The 21,371-nt window shown below is 43.0% G+C and overlaps 1 protein-coding gene across 9 annotated transcripts in view; it reads right to left on the bottom strand.

Moving 5' to 3' along the window:
• Positions 1-21,371, bottom strand: part of LOC127007035 (uncharacterized) — a 167,387-nt gene that overhangs the window by 53,622 nt on the left and 92,394 nt on the right. For all 9 annotated transcript variants that reach the window (XM_050877538.1, XM_050877536.1, XM_050877535.1 and 6 more), the window contains exons 11-19: positions 19,971-20,229; positions 14,470-14,684; positions 13,466-13,638; positions 9,510-9,675; positions 5,990-6,183; positions 4,106-4,907; positions 3,435-3,631; positions 2,030-2,243; positions 917-1,114 (exon numbers count right to left, since the gene is read on the bottom strand). In XM_050877538.1, coding sequence (XP_050733495.1) covers positions 917-1,114; positions 2,030-2,243; positions 3,435-3,631; positions 4,106-4,907; positions 5,990-6,183; positions 9,510-9,675; positions 13,466-13,638; positions 14,470-14,684; positions 19,971-20,229 — 2,418 coding nt within the window. The remainder of the gene's footprint in view (positions 1-916; positions 1,115-2,029; positions 2,244-3,434; positions 3,632-4,105; positions 4,908-5,989; positions 6,184-9,509; positions 9,676-13,465; positions 13,639-14,469; positions 14,685-19,970; positions 20,230-21,371) is intronic.

Here is a 21,371-nt window from a genome sequence, read left to right on the forward strand (position 1 = left end):
TCATTATCGATAATTACTCAGGCTCTAATTGCTTTTTTTTTTTTTACTGAAACGTGGAATTAAAATTGCACCGTGGTTAGAGGAATTTTATACATATATTCCGCTGGTGTGTCTGAACAAGCAGGTAATCACACGTGCATTCAATACTGACAATTAACCAAACTTTCACTTTTTTACTAATGATATGGATTGACATTTGTTTAACGGGTAACTGAACTTTAATATACGTTTTTTTATCATTCTTTTACACACGTGTTATAACAAAGAACATAATTTCACACGCATTAACAACTGATAATTACCCAAACAATATTTCCCTCTTTTAACTAACACTGTAAATCAAAACGGAATAACGCTTAACAAAACTCTATATATATTCTGCGCGTGTGTTTCGAGCTATTGACCAGCAGCTAATGACACCTCGTTGTAATTACCTATCGATGCAGGTGCGGCCAATTAAGAGGTGACCTTATTAACCAGCGGCCCACCTGGCAAATTGGGGCATAATTGTCCTCATTATCATAACAGCCGGGCAGGTAACCAACAAGCCGGCCAGGTGTGTGTGTGTGTGTGTGTGTGTGTGTGTGTGTGTGTGTGTGTGTGTGTGTGTGTGTGTGTGTGTGTGTGTGTGTGTGTGTGTGTGTGTGATAATTTATAAAGTGCATGATTTTTTGTTTGCTTGGGGAACTAAACATTGGCGTCTCTCTCTCTCTCTCTCTCTCTCTCTCTCTCTCTCTCTCTCTCTCTCTCTCTCTCTAATCACCCTCCTACCCTTTCCTTTCCCTCGTTATTTTTATTTATTTCTTCCTTTCTTCTCATTAAAACAAATCGTCCACAGATTATCTCCTCCTCTAATCCCCTACTCATCTATCCTTCCTATTCTTTCTCACCCTCCTTCCCTCCCTCCGGCTCTCACCATATTTGCTCCTTTCGATCTCCTCCGCGAAGAACTTCTCGATTTTCTCGGCGAAGTGTTTCTTGATGCAGAAGATGACGCCGATGCAGCCCATCACCACCGCCACCGTCATGAGCCCCAGCCAGAACGGTTCCTCGAAGATCCTTTCTGATAAGGGCTTGTAGGGTATCCTCAGCATCCTGTTCTGGCAACGCTCACCTGTAATGCATCAGCCAGGTATGAAAGGTTAGCCATAATTCTCTGTTCTTTCTACAATAGGAAGTGAGGAATTTTAATGAGATGAGAGATAAATATAAGCGTTTGATCTTTTTGTTTTCTGTTCTGTCTACAATGGGAGTTAAATACCTTTGAATGAGATGCTCTAAAAACAATTAACGTTTGATCTTTTGTGAACTCGTAATGGGGGCAGAAGTGACTCTACACACACACACACACACACACACACACACACACACACACACACACACACACACACACACCCCTGGCGGCCTTTCAAATGAGTTCATCTGTACTCCTCATTAACACCTTGATCTATTCACATACACTCACACGTATTAGCAATCACGCTATTCATGCATGGGAATGAGGAGGAGGAGGAGGAGGAGGAGGAGAGGGAGAAAAAATGCCTTTGATGATTCATTAGTGAAATTACTGATGGAAGGAAAAACAAACAAACAAAAAAATATCATAAAAAGATAAGGATTAGAGAGAGAGAGAGAGAGAGAGAGAGAGAGAGAGAGAGAGAGAGAGAGAGAGAGAGAGAGAGAGAGAGAGAGAGAGAGAGAGAGAGAGAGAGAAACAATACACACAAACACACAAACAAACAACTTGACACTAACACACACACACACCCTTTTCTCCTCTCTCCCCAATCCCACCCTCCCTCCCTCCTCTCCTTCTTATCTCCCCTTCTTTTCCTCCCTCATCTCCCTACGCTTTCTCTTTTCCCTTCTCTCCCTCTCTCTTTTGTCTTCTCTTTCCTCTTTTCCTTCACAAATAATTCCCACTCTTTTTTTATCTCTTCTATCTCTATTATCTCCTCTTCTTTCCTCTCCACACATATACAAACTCTTCCCACTCTCTCTTCTCTTCCCCCTTCCCCCTCTCCCTCACCTTCCCACCACGCATGGCACTGGCAATGGAAGGTGTGGTTAGCGGCGGTGCAGGTCCCTCGGCTCTGGCACGGGTCACCATCACAAGGGGACACGCGGATCTGGCACCGTTGTCCGGAGTAGCCCGGCTCGCACACACACAGAAACCCGCCGTTCCCGTCACCTCCAGGCTGGCAGCGGCCGTACAGACAAGGGGACACGTCGCACCAGGTTATCTGTTGAGTGAGGGATGAATTAGCGAAGTCTTAGAGCGGAGAGAAATGAAAATGGGAAAGTGAGAAAAAGGGAAGGAACGAGTGGAGACTAACTGAGACGAAGGTAAGGAAGGGAAAGGAAGGTGAAGGCTAGAGCAGGAGGGGCGTGTTAAGGAGGGGAGAGAAGGTGGAGACAGAAGGTGCTGAGCGGAAAAAGGAAAAAATGTAGAAGCAAGGGGAGACATCAGGAATCCTTTTAATTGAAGGGAAGATGATAAGGGAGAGAAGGGAGTGTTATAAACGAAAGAAATGTTAGGTGGGGAGGTAAGGGGAAATATCATAGGAGGATTGGAGAGTTGAGAGAAGTGAGAGAAGAGACAAAAAAGGGATTAGGAAAGGATATAAGTATTAGCGAAAGAATGAGTATATTATCACAGCAAGGAAAGGACGTTGGCTACACCATTTAATTCGTTGGTAGTGAAAGGAGACAGGAAGAGTGGAGGTATTTCAGGTAGAGAGACCCACCCATTCAACCACTTAACTACCCACCACCGTTGCTAGATTATCGTACTCAGAGCATAGTATTTACCTGTTTCTGACGCCTAACAAGTGCCAAGAAATATCAGGATCTAACTCTTTTAACGATAACTATAGAAGAGTTTCGTTATTGGAGCCCACAAGACAGTTTTGGGGTAGGAAGTCGGGAAATATAAGCGGCTGAGTACGACAATCTGGCACCGTTGCTACCCACCTACCCATAAACTGTACTACCCAAGCAACCAACCACGAAAACACTTATTCCTCCGTTCCAATGACTATACCCAGATGTACATTCTCACCCGCTCACGCACCTACATCCCCCACTTTCACCCTGTCCTACACACCCAAGTAACCACCTCCCCAACAACCTAACCACCAACACACCTACACTCACTAACCAATAAGTATACCAAGATAGTTGCACTCACCCACCTACAACCCATTCCCACCAACATCCCATCCACAATCTTATTCATCCATCTAACCACCTTCATAACAACCAACCCACCAACCCAAATACATACACTTGAAGCAATGCCTGCCTTGTTTTTTTTTTTTCTTTTTTTTTCCTTGAGCTGCCTCCCTTGCTGTAAAAAAAGAAAAAAAAAAAAGACACCCAAAATCCTCCCTCCCTCCCCCCTCCCCCCCACACACAAAGGCACGCCCACTCACCTGGCAGAAGGCCCCCGTGTATCCCCCGGAGCAAACACAGGTGTGGTTGTTCCCTTCGTCGACGCACACCCCGTGGTTGAGGCAGGGGGAGGGGTCACACCACGCCACACCAGCCCCGTCCCCCGCTCCCACCCCTACGCCCCCCAGCACGCCCCCCACCACACCAGCCCCCCGCGACCTGTTAAGCCACTCGGGATCTGTAAAAGAGAGAGAGAGAGGACGATAATAATAATAATAATAATAATAATAATAATAATAATAATAATAATAATAATAAGAAGAAGAAGAAGAAGAAGAAGAAGAAGAAGAGGAAGATGAGGAAGAAGATGAAAAGGAAGAAGAAGCAGAAGAAAACAAGGAGAAGAAGAAGAAGAAGAAGTAGAGGAAGAAGATGAGGAAGAAGATGAAGAAGAAGAAGAAGAAGAAGAAGAAGAAGAAGAAGAAGACGAATTAGAGATGACTTTCCGAGACAATAGAGATGAGAGAGAGAGAGAGAGAGAGAGAGAGAGAGAGAGAGAGAGAGAGAGAGAGAGAGAGAGAGAGAGATTAATAAATTATATGATTAACAAACTATATTGACATGAACAAATTAATCACATCCGGGAATAAGTATGTGAATGTATGCATGCATGTATGTATGTATGTATGTATGTATGTATGTATGTTCTTACCTGGTACAATACTGTAGGATATACTGAAGGCGGCAATGGAGGAGGAGGAAGAGGGAGAATAAGGAACAGAATACGATGACGGAGGGGAGAGAGGCTGGAGGGAGGGGGAGGGGGATGATGAGGAGGAGGAAGAGGAAATAACAACTTGAGGATGAGAGGATAGGGTGGAAGGGGGGGGCGAGGAATGACTGTGGAGACCGAAGTTGTATAGCACGGCGTTGTGGGAGTTCGGTGGAGCGGCGTGATGGGCGGGGGCGTAGTGTGGCGGTGGGTGTGGGTGGAGGCGGTGTGTGGGGGCCTTGGTGGAGGTGGAGGTGGTGGTGGTGAGCGGGGAAGGCGGATTAGGATTAGGAACAGATGAGGATGAGGATGAGGAAGAGTTCGTATGAGTAGCAGAGGAGGCATAAGGAAGAGGAAGATGAGGGACAGTAGGCGGAAGAGGAGACGAAGGAGGAGGAGGAGGAGGAGGAGAAGGAGCAGAGCGTCGTCGATGAAGAGCCTTTTGATACACAACAGATGGCTCTTTCTGCAACACACGTGAAGAAGAAGAAGACGAGGAAAACGAAGAGGAAGAGGAGGAGTTACTTTCAGGTACAGAGGGGTTAGGGTGGGTAGGGGCTGTGGTGAGGGGCTGTCCATTTGGCTTTGGCTTCGGTGGTGGTGGCTGGTGAACCTCCCGCACCAGCAGCGTGTTGTAGGTGGAACGGATGGTGAGCTGGCTTGGTTCGCCCGGCGCCACCTTGCACACACGCCACAATGCCCCTCGACCTTCCGCGTAGAAGTCCTCCACCTCCACGTAGTCCTGAAAAAAACACGAATTGATAGACAGATAGATGCAGATAGATAAAAAAGATAGATAGGTAGATATGTAGATGGGTAGAAATTGACCATACATATTCACACATAAATTCCATGGTGGTGCTGGTACTGTGTGTGTGTGTGTGTGTGTGTGTGTGTGTGTGTAGGAGATAGATAAATAGATAGAAAGACTGATAAATAAAGAAAAAAGAGAGAGAGAGAGAGAGAGAGAGAGAGAGAGAGAGAGAGAGAGAGAGAGAGAGAGAGAGAGAGAGAGAGAGAGAGACAAACAGCATTAGCATACTAAGGAGTCTGAACAAAAGAAATCCTCCTTTCATTTTCACAAGTAATTCCAACTTCCAAGGTCACGGCGCCGGAAAAAAAAAAAAAAAACCCTCCACAGAAAAGAATGAATAAATGTTGAAAATAAATGTTGAAATAAATGACAGCTGACGTGAAAATGTTACACGCTTACAAATAACGAACACTTTGGGAATATATTTGAAAGTTAATCCAAATATCAAATACGCCCGGCAAACGTAATAGATGTATTTAATTTAAAACGTAAAAAAAATAAAAACAGGGAGATATTCACCCTTCAACGTTTAATTTGTTCAAGTTACAGTTTAAACGAGTTTCGGGACAGCTCTCTCTCTCTCTCTCTCTCTCTCTCTCTCTCTCTCTCTCTCTCTCTCTCTATCTATCTATTTATCTATTTCCTACACACACACACACACACACACACACACACACACACACACACACACACACGGGGTCGTCCACAAAAACAAACACATAATAAAGTCCATAAAATCACACTCCAAGGACAAAGTAAATCGTGTTCCCTCGAAATTAAACCCAACCGGAACACACACACACACACACACACACACACACGCTATTTGCACACTCTTCCCTCCTTTCTCTTTTCTCCTAATATCACTACTACTACTACTACTACTACTACTACTACTACTTCTACTACTACAAACACTATCACAAGAAAAAATACTACAATCCCCATTACCTCATTACCCTACTACCACTACCACTACTACTACTGATACCACTACTACTACCACCTACCGCAGTGCAGGGGGCGTCTGGGGTGGCGAGGACAGCGACGTGGTGGAGGTGGAGGTCAATCTGGTGTCCGATAGGGGCGACGAGGCGGCGGGCGAGAGTAGCGGCGGGCGGGGGAGGGAGGGGGAAGTTGAGGCCGTGGAGCCGACCATCCCGCCCCCCTAGCTTCAGAACGGCCTGCTGCGTGAAGCTTGTGCCTGCGGGAGGAGATGTAGGAAGGTATCTTGAGTTGGGTGTTCGATTAGAGGGAGGTAGGGACAGCGTTGCCAAATTATCGTACTCATCGCATTGCATTTCCGTAGTTTCTGACCGATAACGATAGCAAAAAACGCAAACCTCAATAAATAACAGTTTTAATGCTAACTTTGATGATTTTCTGTCGTTATTTGTGTAGGTACGAAAGTTTGAGGCTTAAAAAATGATAAATACGTTGTGATGAATACGATAATCTGGCACGCTGGGTAGGGAGGAAGTGAGGGAGGGGAGAGGGAAAAGGAGAGAACAGGAAAAGAGAGGGAGAGAAGGAGGGAAGGTTGGAACTGATGAACGTGGGTTTGAGGGTAGAAAAAGGGAAGAAGATGAGTAATGTAGAGCCTTGCAGATGATGGACAAGGAGAGCAACGGAAAAGAAAGGGAAGGTGTCGACGTGGTTGTTATATTAGAAAAAGGAAAGCAGAAAAAAATAGATAAGCAGATGAGAGAAGAGGGAGAGAAAAAGAAAAAGAGGGAGGGTAGGAGAGAGGGAGGGTGTCTTTCCATGGCTGTTATATTAGAGAAAGGGAAGCAGAGAAAAAAATAGACTAGCAGATGAGAGAAGAGGGAGAGAAAAAGAGGGAGGGTAGGAGAGAGGGAGGGTGTCTTTCCATTGCTGTTATATTAGAGAAAGGGAAGCAGAGAAAAAAAAATAGACCAGCAGATGAGGAAAAAGGGAGAGAAAAAGGATATAAGAGAGAGGGGAAGGAGAGAGGGAGGGTGTCGACGTGGTGGTTAGATTTGAGAAAGGGAAGGAGAGAAAAAAAAAAAGAGACTAGCAGATGAGAAAAAAAGGAGAGAAAGAATAAAAAAGGGAGGGAAGGAGAGAGAGAGAGGGGGTGTCTTTCCCAGGCTGTTAGATTAGAGAATGGGAGGAAAAGAGAGGGGTGAAAAATGTAGGGACTTATAAATGAGAGGTCCCGAAGAGTACTATCCGCCACTGCAACAACCTTCCTGCAGAATTAGTTAGTGTGAAATTTACCTACGGGAGGAGATGGGAGGAGGGTGTCTTGCTTTGCTGTGTTAGATTAGAAAAAGGGAAGAAAGTAGAGAGCAGTAAATTAGAGACTCGCAAATGAAGAAAAAGGAGAAAAAGAAAGGGAAGGAAAGGAGAGAGGGAGAAAATTAATAGACGGGAAGGAAAAAATGAGGGATGAGAAATGTAAGGACTTGCAAATGAGGGACAAATAGAGAAAATGAAAAGAAAAGGAAGGAAAAATAGAGGAAAACTGGGAAATTGCAAATGAGGGGAAAGGAAAGGAAAGAAAAGGAGAGATGGAAAGAGGAAATGAGGAAAAAAAACAGCAAAAGAAAGGAGAGAAGAGAGGGGAAAACTAGGGACTTGCAAATGAGGGAAAAAGGAGAAAAAGAAAAGGAAGGATGAAGAGGGGAAATGAGGGAAAGAAAGACAGCAAAAGAAAGGAAAGAAAAGGAAGAAAGGGGAAAACTGAGGACTTGCAAATGAGGAAAAGAATAGAAAAAGAAAAGGAAGGAGGGAAGGATATAGGGAATTAATGGACGTGTACGAGTTAAAGAAGAAATGAAGGAAGGTAAAGATAGATAATGAAGGAGAGAAAGTGGGAGTAAGGAAGACGAAAACGGGGCGGGGAGGGAGGAAAGGGAGGGAGGGAGGCAAGAGATAGGCAGGGAGGAAAGGTGAGCTGATGAGGCAGGTGAAATTACAGTGTGGATGGAGGGAGGGAGGGAAGGAAGGAGGGAGGGAGAGGGGAAGAGAATGAAGGAAGGAGGCAGGGATGGAGGAAGAGGGAGGAGGAGGAGGGAAGGAGAGAGAGGGGAAGAGGAGACAGGAAGGAAGGAGGGATCAAAGAAAGGAGAGGGGATGGGAAGGAGGGAGGGAGGGAGGGAGGGAAGGAAGGAAGGAAGGAGGGAGGGATGGAGGGAGGGGGAGGAGGAGGAGGGAAGGAGAGAGAGGGGAAGAAGAGACAGGAAGGAGGGAGGGATCAAAGAAGGGAGAGGGGAAGGGAAGGGGGGAGACGGAAGGAAGGAAGAAAGGAGGGAGGGAAGGAAGGAAGGAGTGAGAGGGGAAGGGAAGGAGGGAGAGGGGAAGGGAGGGAAGGAAGGAGTGAGAGGGGAAGGGAAGGAGGGAGAGGGGAAGGGAGGGAAGGAAGGAGGGAGGAAGGGAAGGATGGAGGGAAAGGGGAAGAGAAGGAAGGAAGGAGGGAAAAATAGAGGAAGAAAGGAAAGAATACAAAAAAAAAAAATCTTGTTCTTCTTCGCGTACGTGGTTTGGAGAGAGAAAAAAAGAGGAAGGTAGAAATATAGGAAGGACGGAATAGATGGATGGAAGGATGGAAGAAGGAAAGGAGGGAATAGATGAAAGGGATAACAGAGAAAGAAAAAAATAACATAGATAAAGGATTGGATAGAAAAGGGAATGAAGAGAATAACTGAAAGAGACAAAGAAGAAAAAGAAAGAAAATAACAGGAAAGATCACCACACACACACACACACACACACACACACACACACACACACACGGGAAAACACAAAGAGCCTAAAAATTGTCAGTGAAGAAAAAAGCGAAGCGAAAGAAGAAAAGATGAAAGCAAAAGAGGAGGAGGAGGAGGAGGAGGAGGAGGAGGTAAGAAGTTGATGGCAGAGAAGAAAAGAAAAAAAGAAGATTGGGACGAGGATTAGGAGTGGGGGTGAGAGGAGGAGGAGGAGGAGGAGAAGGAGGAGGAGGAGGAGGAGGAGGAGGAAAAGGGGTAAGAGGATGAAGGAGATTAAAAGCAATGAAGTGGAAGAAGGATAAGAAGAAAAGAAGGAGAAGAGAAAGAACAACAACGACAACAACAAAAACAAGAAGAAAAGAACAAGACAAGAAGAAGAAGAAGAAAAAACACACATAAGATTTAGCAGATTAACCAGGAGCAAGAATATACGTCAACAAAGACAAAATATACTGTAAAAGAATAAAACATCTCTGCCAAGGAGGAGGAATGAGGAAACAAGCGATTAAAAGAAACACATTAAAAGAAGGACGAAAATATATGAAAAAACAAAGAAACACAACCAAGAGGAAGTTGATTGACTGATAGAGGAGAACAGGAAACAAACAGGAAATTGAAGAGTAACATTATGACGTATTAGAGAGAGAGAGAGAGAGAGAGAGAGAGAGAGAGAGAGAGAGAGAGAGAGAGAGAGTTGGGATTGAGTGGAGTAAAAGAGAGTGAGAGAACAGGGAAACTTGGTGACGAGGGGGTTGAAGATACATACAGACAGACAGACCAGCATCACTCGAGTACCCACCCGTGGAGTAAGTCGCCTGGAACCCCCGGCCGCCTCCCCTGTGTGTGGTGTGCAGGATAAGGGTGAGGGAGGCGCCGTAGGAGACGTAGCTTAGCCTCCCCACCTCGCCTTCCTCCACGCGGCCGCACAGACGGACAAACTCACCCGGTCCGGACCCCAACACAACCTGACAGGGGAGGTGAGGTGTGTTTCTCTTTTAATTTTCGTCTACCTTGAAAGATATTAGCATTACTTCTTTCCCTTTCTTTTCAGCTTTTAAGTTTTACATCCACAGAGAGATAAAGACACCCCTGGCCTGCCCTTAACACTAACTAAAAAGATGCTAGACTATTCTTTCGTTTTCTTCGTAGTAAGATATTAACACATTATATTTACTTTTTATTACTTTTATTTCAACACACACACACACACACACACACACACACACACACACACACACATGAAAGATTAGTCACAACACCCTCTGCTGGGATGTCAAATTATTTTACTTTTTTATTTTCCTTTCATGATGTAAACAACTATCTATCGCAAACCATCTACCTTTATACTTCTTTTCTTTTACTTCCACCAAGATAAACACCATCAATCTGCCTCCTTTTCTTCTCTCGTTTCCTTAAGTAGTCACGGAGGGGTAGGCGGTGGCCGAAGTGATAGCGTACTGGACCCACATTCGCCGCGTGATGGACGACGCGGGTTCGAATCCTCACGCTACCACTCGGATTTTTCAGTCACCGCCGAGTGGCTTAAAACTACCCACATGCTGTCCTGAAGACCACCCATCAACCCGGACTCTAGAGGAAGCCGTCCAAGCGAATCAAGAACGAGTTCCGGGGGGCAGCATGAGCCAATGCAGGATGGCGCCACTATAAACACTCGCCTGCGCCAGAACGGGCTGGGCCGACCATCAGGCCCCACCTGGAAGAAGCCTTGGGCCGACCATCAGGCCCCACCGGGAAGATGCCTACCGGCGCAATAGGCAACAACGTAAAAAAATAAAAAAATAAAAAATAAAAAACATCACGTTCGGGCCTTTATTTTGCTGTCTTGTTACTTTCTAATTGTCTAAGCATCGCCTCCAAAGTTACGTCGCTAAACTTTTCCTCTAAGTGCACAGAGGAGATGAAAGACCCGCCGTCCAACTTGTGCCGAAAGGAGCGATTACTTAGGGGATGTAAATGAGCGGTGCGTGCCTCGTCGCCGTATCGGAAAAGTTGGTGAGCCTGAGGGAGCCCCGCTGAGGGAAGACGTCGGCACATCGATCACTGTCACCCCTCAGCCGCAGTGCAGGGCTTATTGCTCCTCTGCGTCCCTAGGGCCTCCACACGTCTTCTGCCATCTCTTATCTTTTGAAACTCCCCATATTTACATGTTTTTCACTATTCTGCGCTGAAATAATCTTAATCTCTCTTTTTTTTTGTTCGTAGTGCAACGCTTAATGCTTTTCTGCGTCCCCAGGGCCTCCAGACTGCCCTCTCTTATCTTTTGAAACTCCCCATATTTACAGGTTTTACGCTGTTCTGCGCTGAAATAATCTTAATCTCTCTTTTTTGTTTTGTTCGTAGTGCAACGCTTAATGCTTTTCTGCGTCCCTAGGGCCTCCACACGTCTTCTGCCATCTCTTATCTTTTGAAACTCCCCATATTTACATGTTTTTCACTATTCTACACTGAAATAATCTTAATCTCTCTTTTTTTTTGTTCGTAGTGCAACGCTTAATGCTCCTCTGCGTCCCTAGGGCCTCCACACGTCTTCTGCCCTCTCTTATCTTTTGAAACTCCCCATATTTACAGGTTTTACGCTGTTCTGCGCTGAAATAATCTTAATCTCTTTTTTTTTTGTTCGTAGTGCAACGCTTAATGCTTCTCTGCGTCCCTAGGGCCTCCACACGTCTTCTGCCCTCTCTTATCTTTTGAAACTCCCCATATTTACAGGTTTTTCACTATTCTGCGCTGAAATAATCTTAATCTCTCTTTTTTTTTGTTCGTAGTGCAACGCTTAATGCTTCTCTGCGTCCCTAGGGCCTCCACACGTCTTCTGCCATCTCTTATCTTTTGAAACTCCCCACATTTACAGGTTTTACGCTGTTCTGCGCTGAAATAATATTAATCTCTCTTTTTTGTTCGTAGTGCAACGTTTTTTGCTCCTATACGTTCAAAGAGCCTCTAGACGTCAACGGGCACCTTTTATCTCTTGAAACTGACCTTAATTTACCTGTTTTTCACTGTTCTAATTTGAAATAGTCTCAGTCTTTATGAAATTTGTCCTCAGTGCTGCGGGTTTTGAACATCTATGTCCCAACGGCCTTCAGACGCCCACTACAATATGTACAGCTTATCTTTTTAAACTCATCTTTGTTTGAATGTTTTCCACTATTTTTTTTAGTCATCTTTTTTTTATGTTTATGCCCTTGAGCTACTTCTTATGCTTTAAAAAATTCTACGCTGAAATAACAACATACTCGTCTTTTATGAAATTTGACTTTTTTTTTTACACACACTCAAGGACCACCACCATCCTTTTCCTGGCACCTTTTATCTTTTAACTATTTTTTTTTATCATGCTTTACACAAATTCTAAACTAAAAAAAAGTTTGACCGTTTATGAAATTTGGCTTTGTTTTACACCTTAAGGTCTAAACTAAAAAAAAGCTTAACCGTTTATGAAATTTGGCCTTGTTTTAATCCTTAAGGTCTAAACTAAAAAAAAAAGCTTAACCATTTATGAAATTTGGCCTTGTTTTAATCCTTAAGGTCTAAACTAAAAAAAAGCTTAACCGTTTATGAAATTTGGCCTTGTTTTAATCCTTAAGGTCTAAACTAAAAAAAAAAGCTTAACCGTTTATGAAATTTGGCCTTGTTTTAATCCTTAAGGCCCACCAGCGTTTTACTGCCACCTTCTACACGGCCTCTATCTTTTAGCGGCGTTGAGATAAGTTTCGCGCTAGTAAGAAAAAATAATAATAAAAAAACGTAAAAGGTCAAGTGAAAAAAACAAAACAAAAAACAGGACCCAATTTAGTAAGAAAGAAGAAAAAGTTTAGCTGAAAAATAAAAGAAGCAATTTACGTAGTCTTTGCAAGTCCACTTTTTCTCTTTCATCCATTAATTCTTGCGGCGGTTACTGATAAAAAAAAACGTGGGAAGATTAATAAAAAAGGGAGCAGAAAAGTGTTATAAAAAGTCAAATTGAGGTGCAAATAACAAGAAGTGATTTAGTTGGGAAAAAGTATAATCTCTTTTACCCTCTGATTCTTGGTGGAGTGAATGATTAAAGAAAGAAAAAAAAATAATAATAATACAAAATAAACAGATAAAGAACCCGACATAACACATTAATAAAAAAATAATAATGAGGTAATTTATTCTCAACCCAGTATCATCCCTTCCCCTCGCTCGTTCATGAAGCGCGTAACGGGAGGGAAGCAAACAGACTCGCGGACCTGTTGCACACCTGGTTACGAATGAGTTCACCTGTTGCTTGCTAATTAAGGTGAAAATGGTGTGCAGCGACGCGTGTATCTGATGTTATGACCGTGATACACACACACACACACACACACACACACACACACACACACACACACACACACACACACGCACAGTTTTCCTCTCCCTTCACCTTTTCAGTTCACGTCTAGTAGTATTTTTTTTTTCACTTGTTCCTATATTCGTGTCTTTTTTTTAATAATTTGAACACTTACTCCTCCATTTAGCATCTCCTTCTCTTATTCTCCAGTACCGTTTTGCTCCCTGTCTTTCCCTGCGCCAACTTCCCTTATACGTATTATAGTAAAGCTGAGGGTATACGCTATAGGTGCGCGTGGCTTCAATGCTCACCTCCGTTGCATAGCCCTTGAGTCTATGGTTGTGTGGTACTTTGTTGCCGCACAATACCCACCCACCAAATAACCAAACTACATCCACCCACCCACCCACACTCACATACCAATAGCTCACCTCCACATAGTCCAGCTCACACGCCTTGCCGTCTCCACCCGCCGGCGCTGTGGATGAGGTGGAAGGGGTGGCTAGGGGCGGGTCCCACACCTTGCCCTCCACCTGCTCGTCCGCGCCCACGCCCGCGCCGCCCACCTCGAACACCGTGAACTGCAGCCACACGCGATGCCCCTCTGGTGGTGGAGAGAAGTGGAGGTGATGATGTTATTGTTGTTGGTGGTGGTGGTGTTTGTGTTTGTGGTGGTGGTGAATGGTTGTTGGTATTGTTATGTTTAAGTGGAGGTGATGTTGTTGTTGTTGTTGTTGTTGTTGTTGTTGTTGGTGGTGGTGGTGAATGGTTGTTGGAATTGTTATGTTTAAGTTAAAGATGAAAACCGGGGAATTTTAAGTGTTACAGATGTTATTGCTACTACTACTACTACTACTACTACTACTACTACTACTACTACTACTGCTACTGCTACTACTACTACTGCCAATGATGATGAAAAATAAGACTATAATAATAAAAATAATGATGAAAGAAAGACCTTGATATTGTTTTCATTGCAAGATCTAAGGAGAGCAGAATAAAAGAACAAGAGGAGGAGGAGGAGGAGGAGGAGGATACAAAGCCAAGCATGAAACAAAAAAGTCAAAAGTGTGCCAAGAGACAAAAGTTGAATGTAAACACTTGTAAAACATGAGAGAGAGAGAGAGAGAGAGAGAGAGAGAGAAAATAATATGGCAAGAGCACAACATAGAAACACGTATATACTTACAAACAAACAAACAAACAAACACTTACACTCTTTCTCTCTCAAACACACACAGAAAAAAAAAGAGAGAAAAAAAGACAAACACATTCACACACACACACACACAAAAAAAAAAAAAAAAATCAAACTAAACATCAACAACAACAAAAACAAACAAACAAGAACAGGTAAACACAAACAGGTATCAGACGAGAATCAAACTAAACCCATCCACTCCACTCCACTCCACTTCAATCCACTCCTTACCTGGGGCAGTGATGGTGGTGGTGCAGTGAAGGTCCTCCAGGTAGAAATGCGGGAAGTTAGGCGAGGCGAACACACCCTGGGGCTTCGTGAGGTTGTGGTGGGGGCAGTGAGAGGTGTCCACGACCCGCCACGCCCCCCGCACCCCAGCACCCCCTACCGACCAGTCCGCGTGGAAGGTGACCAGCGCTTCGTTCCCGCGTGATACCCAGTCGAACCTGAAGGGGGCGGTGAAGAAGGGAAGGAATGGTAGTATACGTGGTTGTAGTGGTAGGGATGAGTTGAAGGTGGTAGTGGTGATGAAGGAGTTATTGGTAGAGGGGTATTGTAGTGGTAGATACTGTAGTGGTCGTAGTTGTGGTGGAAGATAATGGTAGTGGTTGTAATGATGGTGGTTGAAGTTGTGGTTATGTGGTTGCGAGAGTGGGTGGTGGTGATGATTGTGGTGGTTGGGATGAGTAGTGGTATTGTTTGTGGCAGTTCTGGTAGGGACGAAAGTTTGGTTGTAATGGTAGGGACGAGAGGATGGTGGTAGTGAGTGAGTTGTTGTTGTTGTGGTTGGTATGGTGTTTGCTGTGGTGGTAGGAACTGGTATTGATGTTGGTAGTTGTGATGGTGGTAGTGATGTGTTATGGGTATATGGTCGTTTGGTTGTGTTGGTATGACGAAGAACGGATTGTGGTTGTGGTTATATGATGATGGTGGTGCTTTGGTAAATTTGGTTGGCTAGTGATGGTGGTGGCAGTGATGAAGCTGGTGGTGGTTGTGACGGTGGAAATAATACCAGTTTTAATAAGTCGAGCGTATAGTTCACACACACACACACACACACACACACACACACATTACACGTAGCGGATGGGGCCTAAAAGGTGTTCTGGATAATTTTGTCAACCATTAGCCTTCTGACATGCAAAACAACACATGGGGTGGAAAAAAAGGGTTAATGTTTTTTATTGGAATCATTATGTCTTCTTAGGTATGAATAGGTGTTGTTGTTGTTGTTGTTTTTCATGATTTTGTTGTTGTTGTTGTTGTTGTTGATGTCTTTGTTGGTCTATTATTTTTTTCTTTTTTCACATTTCGTCTCAGAATATCTCTTCTCCTCCTCTTCTTCTTCTTCTTCTTCCTCCCCCTTCTCTTCCTTCTCCCATCTTAATTATCTCTTCCAATGCTGTTTGTATCTTTAGCATATTCCAGATCTATTCTCTCCCCCCCCCCCCCCACCTCTCTCTCTCTCTCTCTCTCTCTCTCTCTCTCTCTCTCTCTCTCTCTCTCTCTCTCTCTCTCACCTGTCACCTATTGCATGCTGACATAATTATCTCCCTCCATCGCTCATTACCTGCAGCATTTCTCCCTCCTTTCCTCTCTTCCTTCCCTCCCTCCCTCCCTTCTCCCTTTCCTCCATCCCAATCTCTTCGTAACGTAATTTCATTTTTTTTGGTTTCATTCTTTTTTTCCTTCTCACCCACCTTCATAATTTTCTTTCTACCTGCTCTTCTCTTTCATTTAGGTTTTCTCTAGTTTATTTTTTCCTTCCATTACTCCTTCGTCTCCTTTTTCCGTCTCTATCCTTTTTTAGCTATGACAAGTTTTTCCTTTTTATTCAGATTTTCTTAAACGTTTATTTTCAACATCTCTTCTGTTCTTATCTACATCTTTTTCATCTCTTCTGTCCATTTTTTATTCTTTTCTGCCTCCATTTTTTTCTTCTTGTCTTCACAGCCCCTCCCCCTCTCTGCTTCTCTCAAAACCTATAATTATACAGCGCTTTCAATTTCGCTTATCTATATCATTTCCTTCCTCAGTTTTTTTCCTTGTCTATCTTATTAATTTTGTCTTCTATTCTTTACCAATACTCTCAATTCTGTATCCCCTATCGATCTTCATTTTTTATTCTCCTTTAACTTTCTCTTTTCCTGTCTCTCTCAAAACCCTTGTTTATACAACGCTTTCAATTTTGCCTATCTATATAATTTCCTTCCTCATTTTTTTCCTATCTATCTCATTTGCCGTCTTTTCTTTACCTCTACTCTCAATTTTGTATTCCCTATCGATCGTCATTTTTTATTCTTCTTTAAATGTATCTCTTTCTGTCTCTCTCAAAAGACTTATTTATACAACGCCTTCTATTTTGCTTATTTCATTTCCTTATATCATTTCCTTCCTCAATTTTTCCCTATCTATCTTATTTGTTTTCTATTCCATTCTTTACCTCTACTCTCAATTTTGTGTTCCCTATCGACCTTCATTTTTATATTCTCCTTTACCTTTCTCTTTTCCTGTCCCTCTCAAAACCCTTATGTACACGACGCTTTCTATTTTGCCTACATTTTTATATCTTCCTTCCCCATTTTTTTTCGTCTCTTATCTCATTTTTTCCCTCTATTCTATACCTCTCTCCCAAAAACCTTATTCATACGCCTTCTATTCTGATTATCTCCATCATTTCCTTCCTTAATTATTTTCCTATCTATTTTTTCTCTATTCTTTATCTCTTCTGCTTATCTCCATTATTTCCTTCCTTATTATTTTCCTATTTATCTATTTTCCCCTATTCTTTACCTATTATGCTTATCTCCATCATTTCCTTCTTTAATTATTTTCCTATTTATCTATATTTTTCCCCTATTCTTTACCTCTCCGCCAAACACCTGCTTTCACAATGTATTTTTATTTTCCTTTCCTCCACTTCATCTTCCTATCTCTATTTCTTACCGTCCCGCCTCCTCCTCCTCCTCCTCTAATCTTCTTCCTCCTCCTCCTCCTCCTCCTCCTCTAATCATCTTCCCCTTCCTGATTTACTTCCTTGTCCCCAGTGAGTTACATCCCTCCCTTTGCCTCCCTTTTTTACCTCCTACCTCCATTTTTTTCCTCCAGGCTCTTCTATCTCTCTCTCCCTCCCTCCACCCCACCCCACCCAACCTCTCTCCCTTTCTCTCTCTTATACCTGCAAATCTTCCTTCCTCCTCTTCCTCCTCCTACTCTTTTTATTTTATTTTTACTTCCAGTCCAATCATTCTCCTCCTCATTTTTTCTCTCCATCTTCCGTAATCCTTGATATGTCTGCTTCTCTCTCTCTCTCTCTCTCTCTCTCTCTCTCTCTCTCTCTCTCTCTCTCTCTCTCTCTCTCTCTCTCTCTCTCTCTCTCTCTCTCTCTCTCTCTCTCTCTCTCTCTCTCTTATTCCTTTCTGTATGTTGTCTTCGTTGTTGTTGTTTTCATTCTCTTTCTTCCTCTTCCTGTTTTTTTTTTCATCATATCATTCTTTCTTTCTCCGTTTATTACTGTCTATGTTTTCGTGTTTCTCTCTCTCTCTCTCTCTCTCTCTCTCTCTCTCTCTCTCTCTCTCTCTCTCTCTCTCTCTCTCTCTCTCTCTCTCTCTCTCTCTCTCTCTCTCTCTCTCTCTCTCTCTCTCTCTCTCTCTCTCTTGTTCTTCCTTTTCCCTGCGCCTCCTCCTCTTTTTCTTCTCCGTTCTTTCTTCATCCTCCCATCCCTTCATCCTTCGTCTCCCTTTTGCCCTTCCTCCATCTCTTTCTCCATGTAATCCCCGTTCTTTCCTTTACTCCTCCTTTTCCTTCTTTCTTTTTCCTGTGTCCCATCTCTTCTCTTGTCCTGTTCGCCTCTACTAGTTCATTCTTTATCATTCATTTTTTTGCCCTCCCCTTCATACTCCTTTTTTTTTCTTTTTGACTTTTCTGCAGCTCACGTCTCTCTCCTATCTTCCTCTCTTCATTCTTCTTCCTTACTTTCTTTCTTCCTTCCTTCTTTCTTTCTTCCGCCTTTCCTTCCTTCCTTTCCTTCATCTATATCTTCTTTGTAATTATCTTCATCCTTGTCTTTTTCTTTAGTTTCCTTCTTTCGTTTCTTCTCCTTCATTTTTTCTTCCTTCTTCTTCCTCTTCTCTCCTTCCTTCTTCTTCTGTACCTCACACTTACCTCCATTTTCCTGTCCTGTTTTTCTTTCTCTCTTCCTTCATTTCCCTCTCATCATCATTGAATCTTTCCTTCTTCTTTCCTTCCTTCATCATTCCCTTGTCTCCGGTAATTCGTCCATCACTCATTGCTCAGCACCATCACCAGCCTCCCTCCTCCCTACCTACCTGTTTTTACCTGTATTTTATTATTTTTTTAAAGTTTACGCTCTGCCTCTCCTTCCCACCTCCAGTTTTTAGCTCAGTTCCCCATTTGAGAGTTTATATACATTTTTTTCCTTCTTGTAGGTCTATGTAAATTAGATTCCCAATTTTTTTAGCTTTTTTTTGGGGGGGGCATCTATATATTTTTTTACTTTTTTTTTTAAGCTGAATTTCTCTTCCTTTTTTCTTTTCTTCTTCGTTTTTTCTTATGTGTGAATTCTTGCTTGTTTTCTGTTCTCCCCTCGTCTTGTTTTTGTTTTCTTTCTTTTTGTTCTTTCTCTTGTTTATTTAATTTTATCCTGTTCCTTTTTTTTCTTCTTTAGTTCTTTTTTTTCTTTTTGTGTTTTCTTTCTTCTTTCTTTTTCTTTTCGTCCTTGTTCTTCTTGTTCTTGCTCTTGTTCATCTTTTTTTTGTTTTGTTCCTTCATTTATTTTTTCGTCTCTTCTTCGTCTTCTTCTTGTGCTTTATTCCTTCTTTCGTCTCTTTCTCTTTCTTGTTCTTCTTGTTCTTGTTTTTTCTTGTTTTTGCACTTGTTCATATTTTTTTTGTTTTGTTCCTTCTTGTCTTCTTCCGTCTCCTCCTCCTCTTCTTCTTCTTTCTTCTTCTTCTTCTTCTTCTTCTTCTTCTTCTTCTTCTTCTTCTTCTTCTTCTTCTTCTTCTTCTTCTTCTTCTTCTTCTTCTTCTTCTTCTTCTTCTTCTTCTTCTTCTTCTTCTGCTTTCTTCTTTTTCTTCTATTCTTCCTCACTACGACCCACACTCCTTTCACACTCTTCCCCAAATCCTTCACTAACACAATATTTCCTTCCCTTATTTCTTTCCTTAATTCCTTCCATCTCTTCCTTCTCAAACACTCTCCTCCTCCCCTAGCATCCAAAGGTAAATTGATAAATACACAAAAATTAGAGTATACATTATAGATTGACATGGATGGATGGATAAGAAGATAGACATATTCACCGGTAGATAAGTGGTTAGTGACTGCCAATATATATAGTTAGGTAGAGACAGAAGCACTAATTCAAACATTAATCTCTCTCTCTCTCTCTCTCTCTCTCTCTCTCTCTCTCTCTCTCTCTCTCTCTCTCTCTCTCTCTCTCTCTCTCTCTCTCTCTCTCTCTCTCTCTCTCTCTCTCTCTCTCTCTCTCTCTCTCATCCCTTTTACTTCAATTTTCCTGTAATTTTTCCTTCATACTTTTCCTTCTCCCTTTCCTTCCGCCATTCTTTCCTATCCCCCTCCCTTCCTTCATTCATCTCTCTCTCTCTCTCTCTCTCTCTCTCTCTCTCTCTCTCTCTCTCTCTCTCTCTCTCTCTCTCTCTCTCTCTCTCTCTCTCTCTCTCTCTCTCTCTCTCTCTCTCTCTCTCTCTCACCTGTCCATCTCCGTAGTGTGCCGGCCGCAGTATCGCAGCATTGGGTCTCCCTCCGAACTCTGCAAGCCCAGATAGTCGTATAGGCAGTGATCCTGGTACTCGAGGTCGATCTTGGAGAAGGAGAGCACGAGGCGGTGGAGGGGCGGCCCGCGGAGGGTGGTGGTAAGGTGCAGGTTATTCGGGTAAGGTGACGGGTAGTTAGGCGATGTCAGGTTCCCGCATTGGCCGACCACGATGCGACTTTGCCTTGATGGAGGATCTTGGTAGGGGAGAGACAGGTGTGGGTGAGTGGATGAATGGAAACTTGTTATGGATGTTTGTTATATCCTATGGTTGGATGGGTTAATGGAAGAATGAAAGGTATGTTAGTAGGTGGATGAGTAAAAGGTATTTTTGTGGGTGGAAGAGAAAGTTGGGTGTGTAAGTGGATGAAAGGAAGCTTGTTATGGGTGAAGGAATGGAAGCTATGGTTGAGGAAGAGAAGTTGGGTGGGTGAATGGATGAATGGAAGCTTGTTATGGGTGAAGAAATGGATGCTATGGTTGAGGAAGAGAAGGTTGGGTGGGTGAATGGATGAATGAAAGGTATGTAAGTAGGTGGATGTGGTGGATGAGTGAAAGCTATGGTTGTGGGAGAAAAGGACGCGTGGGTGAATGAATGAAAAAGAAGTATATTTATGGGTGGATGAATGGAAGGTTTAGTTGTGGATGAGAAGGAAGATTGGATGAACGGATGCTGATTGTAGGAGAAAGCAATGGATGAATAAGTGGAAGACAATGTCTGTGGGTGGATGAATAGTGGGTGTGTTTGTGGGATAAAAGGATGGGTGGATGAATGGAGGGTATATTCGTGGAAGAGACGGATGAATGGATGAGTGGAAGTTGAGTCTGTGAGGGAAAGGAATGGGTGAATAAGTGGAAGGTCAGTTTGTGAGGGAAAGGGATAGGTGGATGAGTTGAAGGTGTGCTCGTGGGAAAAAGAGGGATAGTTGTTGTAAAAAAAAGTTGTAAAAAATAAGTTGGATGAATGGATAGTGATTGTGGAAGAAAATTAGATGGATGAGGGTACTTTGACGTGATGGGAAGACCGTTTGGGTGAGGAAAAGATGGAACGATGGATAGAGGCTGGTTGAGGAATAAAGAAATAAATAGATGGAGGGACTTAGCCGTAATAGAAGGACCGTTAGTGAGAGGAGATGAATGGATTGACAGACGGCTCGATTAAGAAGAAAAAGATGGGTGGATGGACCTAGAAATTGCACAGTACATTGATGTTGTTGTTACCTGTTGATGTTGCAAATACTTCTCTAGACACAAAACATAATAAGTAAATAAATAAATACAACTACATAAATAAAATAAAAAGATAAAGAGCATGTGTCCGTGTCCGTGTGTGTGTGTG

This window comes from Eriocheir sinensis, chromosome 34 (assembly GCF_024679095.1).
Source record: "Eriocheir sinensis breed Jianghai 21 chromosome 34, ASM2467909v1, whole genome shotgun sequence".
Classification (NCBI taxonomy): Eukaryota; Metazoa; Arthropoda; class Malacostraca; order Decapoda; family Varunidae; genus Eriocheir; species Eriocheir sinensis.